The 8,529-nt window shown below is 39.6% G+C and overlaps 1 protein-coding gene across 1 annotated transcript; it reads left to right on the top strand.

Moving 5' to 3' along the window:
- Nucleotides 1-974: 974 nt before the first annotated feature.
- Nucleotides 975-5,300, top strand: LOC104421102 (arginyl-tRNA--protein transferase 2). The gene is made up of 7 exons (XM_039303622.1): nt 975-1,333; nt 1,620-1,658; nt 2,115-2,265; nt 2,777-3,931; nt 4,150-4,462; nt 4,839-4,894; nt 5,047-5,300. The coding sequence occupies exons 1-7, from the start codon at nt 1,198-1,200 to the stop codon at nt 5,102-5,104; spliced, it is 1,908 nt and encodes a 635-aa protein (XP_039159556.1). The 5' UTR covers nt 975-1,197; the 3' UTR covers nt 5,105-5,300.
- Nucleotides 5,301-8,529: the final 3,229 nt, after the last annotated feature.

Below are 8,529 nucleotides of genomic sequence, written 5' to 3'. Positions count from 1 at the left end.
CATTTTGAAGTAACTTTCAAGTGAAAGCCAATATTAAAAAGTCTGAAAGGCCAATATTAGTAGGGACTAGTTTTAAGCTTTTAGCATTTAGTCAAATGCTAAAACTTTTTTTTTTTTTTTTTCCAAAATTATCATAACTTATTCTTCAAATTTCTAATTTTGCCCTCGTTATTTTTTTTTTTAAATGCCAAAATAATGCTAAAAAATCAAAATTATATAAATACTAAAAAAATAAATATATTTTGGTCTTTTTAAAAAAATTATTTATATATTTGATTTTTTAGCATTATTGTCAAAATTTATATTTAAAAAGTTACATACATTATTTTTTCAATTTTAAACAAATAAAAATTAAAAAAATTCCAACGAAGAGTTTGGTTCTTTTTAATATATATATATATATATATATATATATATATATATTTGATTTTTTAGAATTATTTTTCGAATTTATATTTAAAAATTTGCATAAATTATTTTTTCAATTTTAAACAATTAAAAACTAAAAAAAATTTGACAAATGATTTGGTCTTTTTAAAAAAATTATATATATATATATATATATATATATATTTTTAGCATTATTGTCAAAATTTATATTAAAAAAGTTGCATACGTTATTTTTTTTTTCAATTTTAAACAAATAAAAATTAAGAAATTTTGATGAAGGGTTTGGTCTTTTAAAAAAATTATATATATATATATATATATATATATTTTAGCATTATTATCAAAATTAATTTAAAATTATCATAAGTATATTAATGTGGAGTTTTCGTGAAACGATATCGATTGCAAATATTAGGGGAGAGACTCCCGGGGTGAAAAAACGCAAATTGCCGCCCCCACCTTTCGATGGGCCTTTGCGGTAAAAGAGGGTGAAAATCGTGGCCTCATTCGGGAAATATTCTCAGAGTACGACTCCAGAAAAGCAAAAAATAATAATAATAATACTTTTCTTTTGTCCCTTTTCCGAGGAAAGACCCTGGGGAGGGAGGAAGGAAAACCGGAGAAGGCGGGGTTAAACCGCCTAGCCGAGTCAAGAAGAGCTTGAAGGAAGAGCCCACGGATTTATATATCCAAATTCCGGAAACGGATTCGAAGCTCGTAGACATCGGAGACGCCGGCAATTCCCTCGCCCTTTTTCCGCCTCTGCTTCGGTGATGAATAGTTGAAGGGAAGGAGCTTCGATCGGAGATGGCGGCCCATCATCGCAGCGAGGCGAGCAGCAGCGGCGGCGGAAGGGGGGAGTCGGTGGTCTCGGACTGCGGCCGGCGGAGGAGCTCCTGCGGGTACTGCAAATCGCCAAATGGCTTCTCCAGCGTTTCTCACGGTCCGTACGGTTTCTCCTTCGTTTCTCGTTGTTTGCCTCCCTCCCGTGTCGTTGAGTACGGTTTTTGCCCGGCCTCCGGTGGTCGGGACTGGAGGTGCCGTGCTTCGGGGTTTGCTTTTTTCCGGCTTTTGTCGTCTGTCGTGACGTTCACGGTCGCTGGAATTGCTGATTCGCGTTTAGTCTCTAGTTCCAATCTGATGCTTCGTTGCGTGCGTCGGCTCGCGCTGACGATTTTTTCCCGTTTCGGGTTGTTTGTTTTTTAACGTCTCTTCGACTTGGATCGCAGGCTTGATTGCGCAGAGCCTGACCGTGGATGACTATCAAGGTTGGTGTGCAATTTCCTATTTTGAGAGTCTGGGCAACTCTGGACTGTCGATGCGCTGTTACTTATCGAACTCGGCTGATGTAGTTTCGATATGTGCACATGTCTGATCGAAAGAACTAGAGAAATTCGGAATATTTGATCCGTACGAGGGAAATTTATGCGTACTCCTTCTATCAACGGTTAGGACATGCACGTATGCTTCCGTATGTGCGTATTTAACTGCAAGAGCTCAGAGAAACCGTGTCGGAGCTGTGGTGGATGCTCAAGTTCCGGCTCGAGTAGTTTCTGTCCGTGTCTTACCCTTCTCCTTTTATTCTTCTTTCAAATGTACCTGATGGGTTTCTCTGCTAGGTTTCTTACTGTGGCAATAATGGGTCGGATAGATGTTATAGCGTATTCGATGATTCTGCATTTTTCTTTTGAGTGGCAATTCATACTTTGGTACTCATCCTGTAGATCTCCTTGATCGAGGATGGAGAAGATCTGGCTCTTTCCTTTACAAGCCAGATATGAGTACTACGTGTTGCCCTTCTTATACTATCCGCTTAAAAGCAGCGGACTTTTCTCCTTCCAAGGAGCAAAATCGAGTACGCAAACAGATGGAAAGGTATTACTTTATTAACCTCTCTACATTATGGATTCTATTCATTGGATCATTGCATCTTCACATATGATTTTTTTCATCATTCCGTCGTCATTGCATTTTGCAAAATCAACCACCACCCTGTTTTCAAGACAGCATTCGAGTTTGGAGTCCATTCTTTGTCAATTGATTAGAGCAGTGGTCATCGAAAATACTATTTGCCCACTCTGAGGCTGGTAGGCATTGGAATGGTATTTCAATGGACAACTCCATGAGTGGAATTTTAGTTTGACGTCACTAAGCTTTCCAACCTAGGAGATTTCTCAAAGTGAAAGAGCTTTGCTTTTTGACTCCTTGAGAAATTTCTCGGTCTTTTTACACCATGAAGCTAAACTTAACAAGTGCAATGGTTGTGAAAATTGTTAGGCTACTTGTGCATTTCAACCAAATTATGCCTCTGAGGTGAGGATTTAGCAAAGCTGCATACTCTGGATATAATGTACAAGAATTTCTCACCATGGTGATTAGTTTCTAGGTTTCTGGATGGTACACTGGACACCAAAGCCAAGCCTGAGCTCCTGGAGGATTTAAATACTTCTAAAGTGGCATGTGAATGTGAATGTCATGGAAGGTCAAGCTTGGCAACGGTTGAAACTTCTGTGGATGTGGAGGAGGATAAGAATGAGCCAGAACAATTTATGCATTACTTGTCTGATGCAATTGATAAGGCTGTGCAGGCATGCATTGAAAGGGAGACGTTTTCTGCCAATCTTCAATTACCTAAAGCTTCTGTCAAAGGAGTCTCCCCAACCAAGAAGAAGAAGCTAGTCAAAGGATTGGAAAATCTCTCGTATACCAGTAACATTGCTTTCCAATTGGCTGCCACTTTAAGGCGTGCACAGTCAGGAAAAAAGGATGAAAAAGGGTCAGAATTCTCTGGAATCTCAGCAGAAGACCAACTGCCTTCTGAGTTGACACCTCGAAGGATTGGAGAAAAGTTGGCGCGGTCATTGTCTCAAACGGATGAAACATCTGGCTTCTTGGTCCAAGCATGTAACGGACATCTGAACTTTTATTCTATTGCAGAGCACGCTTCAGCGGATAAGACTGGCGAAGAAAAATCTCTCTCTAAAGAATCTTCAACGAGAAATGGAAACAAGAGAAGATGTATGGTGAGGTGCTGTAAATGTTGTTCAGGAAGAAGGCGGAAGCTTGAGATTCTTCTGAAAAGATCCACTTTTGAGCGTGAAGAATTTGAGTTGTACAGGCGATATCAGTTGAAAGTGCACAAGGACAATCCAGCCCAGGTCACAGAGAGTGCGTACAAGAGATTTTTGGTTGACACTCCATTAGTTTTTGTTCCCTCGACCAATGATGGTTCAGTTCCTCCCTGCGGTTTTGGGTCTTTCCATCAGTCATATGTTATTGATGGGCGATTAGTTGCGGTTGGTGTGGTGGATATCCTTCCTAAATGCTTGTCGAGTAAATATTTATTTTGGGACCCTGACTTTGCCTTTTTATCACTGGGAAAATATTCGGCTTTGCAAGAAATATCTTGGGTGAAGGAAAATCAAGTTCACTGCGCCAGTCTTCAGTATTATTACCTTGGCTATTACATTCATTCATGCAGCAAGATGAGATATAAAGCAGCGTATCGGCCATCTGAGCTTCTATGTCCCCGCCGTTACCAGTACGTCCCTCTTGCACTCTCCTTCGTTGGATGAAACTTTATTTCTTGAGGGTCTTCCAAATTGCGAGGAAGTGAACTTTTAAACTCATCATCCCTTTTAGTTCAACTACTTCACATTTAATAGTCATTATGTGAGCTCAGTTATTCTTTAAGATGTGCAATTAGTACTTCTGCATATTGTCAAAGTTAATGTGCAAGCTATTTAATGCATATCTCAGGTGGGTTCCCTTCAACGTTGCAAAGCCTCGGCTTGATGAAAGTAAGTATGTTGTCCTGTCAGATTATAAAGACCAGGATGAAAAGCCATTGCTGCCTCCAGTTTCTGATCATATCAGTGAACATCAGCATGAAGAAAGTGAGCATAAGGACTTGAATGATTGTTTCGTTGGAGATGAAATGTTTGACCCTGATGAGGAAGATTCTGATGTTGTATCAGAAAGTGAAAGCTCTAATGTAGAACTCCCTGAAACAGAGGATAGGGAAATTGGAAATGCTCTAATAGGATTACAGGGGTCTCCCCTGAGATACAAGGTATGAAAAGTTCATTTGCAACTCTAAATCTTCTTTCTTATTGGTTGGGAAGCTCCTTTTGCATCTGTTATTTGATGTTTCACTGTTGAATGTCATTTTGAGTTTCCACTGGCTTTTTGGTTAATGTAGAGAGGAGAAGCCAATGGGTTATTGTCTGGACAGTCCTTCAGCTAGTGCCCTGCTTTTCTCGAATTCATGCCACCAATTTAGTTAATTTTACCCCTCACAGAATAAGACTTAGTGTGTTTTTTTCAACTGATGGAACTCACATAATTACATAATCCACCCGGTCTCTTGAACAGGGATCCGTCTTGTGAGTTGCCTGTTTATGCACTTGATACGCCAAATGACTCACTGGTCTATTTGTTCTATGAAGGATCTGCAAGGGGCCCTTGGTCCTGCTGAGAGAATCCTGGAAGGCCAAGTGCAGAGGTACGTGAGAGTGGTCGGTCGAGAGTTGTCTGAGCGAATGGTCTATTCACTTGGGTGATCTATTTTTTTGAGAAAGAACTCGGCAAGTGTTTACCAGATTGGACAGGTGCTGTTAAGCGGCTGCTCATTTGCAGCTAATGTCATCTTTTCAGGACTATTAGGAAGCTCCGACTGTTCCTTCGCATGATCAAATGTCAATGCTTCTCCTAGTCTTGATCGATGTAAAATGTGAGTGCGTGCTGGTATGCCTTACGATGTTATTCCATTGAACTTGCTGAGTCAGTCGACGAAATTTCAGATGAACCTTGCCCCTGCGGGGCATTATTTTCATGTGTCGTGAATGTTGCATCATAGGTAGACCTGAAAAAAGGCATTGCCTGCGCATTTTTCTTAGATTTTTCCATCATTACAATGGCTCTCTCTCTCTCTCTCTCTCTCTCTCTCTCTCTCTCTCGTGCATGTGTTCTAATATTGTTTTCTTCACAGTACAAGATAAAATGTCAAAACGCATCCTAACGTTTCAACCTCATGGGAATTTGCATCTTGAGCTTTCAAAATTTACAATTAGCATCTCAAGTTTCTTCTAACATTTGGTCCTATTTACAAATTGTTATTTTCATTCCAATTTCGCCCCTTGCCATTTGAAATCCACCCACAATGAAAATTCACTTGCTCAAAATCTTAATCCACCAGCCCCTCTCCTCCTGGTGCTGTAAGCGCATTGCTGCCGCCTGCGGCACCAGTTGAGCTGTACCTCATCAACCTCTGCTGGCATTGAGCTTGACTCAAAATCTATGAAGTTCTGCTGGTGTCAAGCTCGACTCATATTTGTCAAGATCAACCTAGATCTGAGTTGAGTTCGATTCGATAGACTTGTCTGAGCTCTGCCCGCTTCAAGCTAGACTCAGATTGAGTTTGACCCAAATCTGAGGTCGCACTCTGCCATGGGAGAGAGAGAGAGATGCACAAAAGAGCTCAGTTGGGGTTGGTGGCGATGCAGCATATAGGTGTCGGTGGTGGGAGCTCACGCTGCTGGGGCTGAGAGAAAGAGTAAGGGTGAGAGGGAATGAGGGGGAGGGGGAACGGTTTAGAGTTTGGATGAGATTTAGGGTGGATTGGTCTTTTTGAATTCGATGGTTCTATATGGAGATGCGTATTGCGAGTTTTCAAAACTCATGATGCAAATTTGCATCAGTTTTGATGCAAATTGACGTGAGAATGGAAAGTGGAGAAGGTTTTCAAATTTTTTCTCGTAAATTAATTTTCATGCGAAGAAGGTTGAAATTGTAAGAATCAACAACGATGCAAATGACTTGCATATACGTAAAAATTGACATTTAAAAGATTTTGTGAAGTTACTTAATTACGAGATATTTGATTTGTTAAATAACGGAAAGAAATTATTGAGGCAACACAAAGAAAATGGGCACAAACATACAGAAAGAAAAATATGTCAAGATTATTGTTTCTTTTAATGAGTTTAGGATAGACATGATTCGAACTTTAGAATTGAAATGTATTGAGAGGCATATTAGATTCACAAATTTAGGCATTTATCGATAGATAGAATATGTATAGGATAACTAATTAATGATGAAGCTATCCTAAAAAAGTAAGATGTTCTCTTTACTTTATATAACAGCATATGTGATGCATATGCTTATAAGCGTGTAATCTCGGTCTGACGTGAAAGGTGCCTTAACTTTGAATGGTCCATTCTCCAAGATTTGAGTTTCAGGATTGAGCCATTTTATTGTTTGGTACAAATTCCAACCCCTCTAGGAGGGATCCTCAATAAACGGAGTCCCGGCCATCTATCCATAGAAATGCGGTCCCACTCGCTCAAGTTCATCCATACTTTGAGGATTTGAAGCATATAAGACGCTCATTCATCGAAAGGATTCGATCATGTCTATTTAGTTTGGTCTGACTCCCGTGATTGCAAAGCAGAACTGTAGAGCACTAAGCAGGACGTTCAGTTGAGAATGACCGGTCGGGTGGATGAGATCGTGTCGCTTTCCGCAAAACGATAAAGAATTCTTAGAGATCTGGATTTCACTCACCAATCGTCACCTATGTCGTCGAATTAGATCTTGTCGTTTCTGCAAAAGGAGGGAGGAGGAGAGAAATTGTCCTCCTATCATCCCGGGCACGATGACCAGTTGGGTTTGACAAAGCGTACCAATCAATCATTGAGACCAATATTATTTCGATACTTTATATCATCTCCAGAAGCAGTTGGGCTTGACGAAAGGCGATAACATAATTGAAGCTGGTGGCAAATGGCCACCAGCGGGAATCACTAACTCCGCCAAAAGGGATGAACGTGAGATGCTTTTTGGATGGTGAAGTCGGAGTTAATGCGTAAGTCACTAGTTTCGTGTCGCATTCGAGGCCTTACGAAAGAACTTCAAATGGTGAAGATATTTGAGTTGTGGGGATGCATCGCCCCCGAGAGACTCGAGGAAAGGTTGCGTTCTTGATATGGGAAGATAAGCAGTTTAAGATTTGGTCGATGCAATGAGTAGCATCAATGGAAAGGATGTCCGCTTTTTATCCCGTGAGCAGTAGGTAAATGATTTCTTCCGAATAGGGAGACCAAGAAGTTCTTCGCTTGGGATGCGCTTGCTAACTAGTCAAATAACAACAGACTCTAATATTTTGTTTCTGACAATAAATTTAGAATAGAAATTTATTTGATAAACTTTCTATTCTCTAAAAAAAAATCTATTTTTTATTCCTAAAAATAAATTTAAAACAAAATCAAGAAAAAAAAACATATTTCTTTATTCTCAAAAATAATTTCAAAATAAAACCCAAATCTATTTTTCTTTTTTTTTTTTTTTTTTCTTTTCTCCTTCTCTCTTCTTCCTCCCAATCAATCACTAGCTATTGTCGTTGGCCAATGCCTGCCTGCTAACGACAATGGCCAGTGAGGTTTGCAAATCTAGAAGAGGCCAAGCCTTGTCGGTGGCCAAGCAAGCCTTATCCAACCTAGTAAGCCTTGCCAGGCCACCAGCTAGGCCAAGCGATGCTAGGTCAGCCTCTCTCCCAGTGGCTAGACAAGCCTCCCATGAGCTCGTCAAACCTCAAGCTTAGCTTGGCAAAGCTCTAGCAAGCTCGCCGAATCTCACGTAGTCGACTACTCAAGGAAGAAGAGAAAAAGAAAAAGGAAAATAAGAAAAATATAATAAAAAATTTAAAAAAAAAAAATAAAAAAAAATTAAGAGTCATATCTAACGCATTTCTATTCCGAGAATAAAAAAATTTTACAATTACCAAACACCTTCAAATGTTGAGAAATTATCTTCAAGAACAGAATAAAAAAAATTTATTTCTAAGAGAAAATTATTTTCAAAAACAAAATGGTTACCAAGTATATACCCTTGAAGTTGTAACTTCAATTATCCTTTGAGAAGTCACGGGCAGAATGAAGGGAATTCGCGGGGATTGAAGTGATTATCCTGTCCCCGGTTCGTGTTCAGCTGGTGACCAGGACCCTGTATGGCTCTAAGATGCTATCGTGTGATGTCTCTGATCAATTTTCACTTGTTCAACCATACAAATAACCAGCAGCGAGAAAATATACCAGTCTCGTTAAAAAAAAAAAAAAAAAAAAAAAAATGCGTACAGGG

Source organism: Eucalyptus grandis, chromosome 10 (assembly GCF_016545825.1).
Source record: "Eucalyptus grandis isolate ANBG69807.140 chromosome 10, ASM1654582v1, whole genome shotgun sequence".
Taxonomy (NCBI): domain Eukaryota; kingdom Viridiplantae; phylum Streptophyta; class Magnoliopsida; order Myrtales; family Myrtaceae; genus Eucalyptus; species Eucalyptus grandis.
This window is presented reverse-complemented; position numbering and strand designations above follow the sequence as displayed.

Coding starts and splice junctions, on each gene's coding strand:
- LOC104421102 (XM_039303622.1), top strand. CDS start 1,198: ATGGCGGCCCATCATCGCAGCGAGGCGAGCAGCAGCGGCGGCGGAAGG. Junction 1,334..1,619: donor CTTCTCCAGCGTTTCTCACG/GTCCGTACGGTT, acceptor CTTGGATCGCAG/GCTTGATTGCGCAGAGCCTG. Junction 4,463..4,838: donor GGTCTCCCCTGAGATACAAG/GTATGAAAAGTT, acceptor TGTTCTATGAAG/GATCTGCAAGGGGCCCTTGG.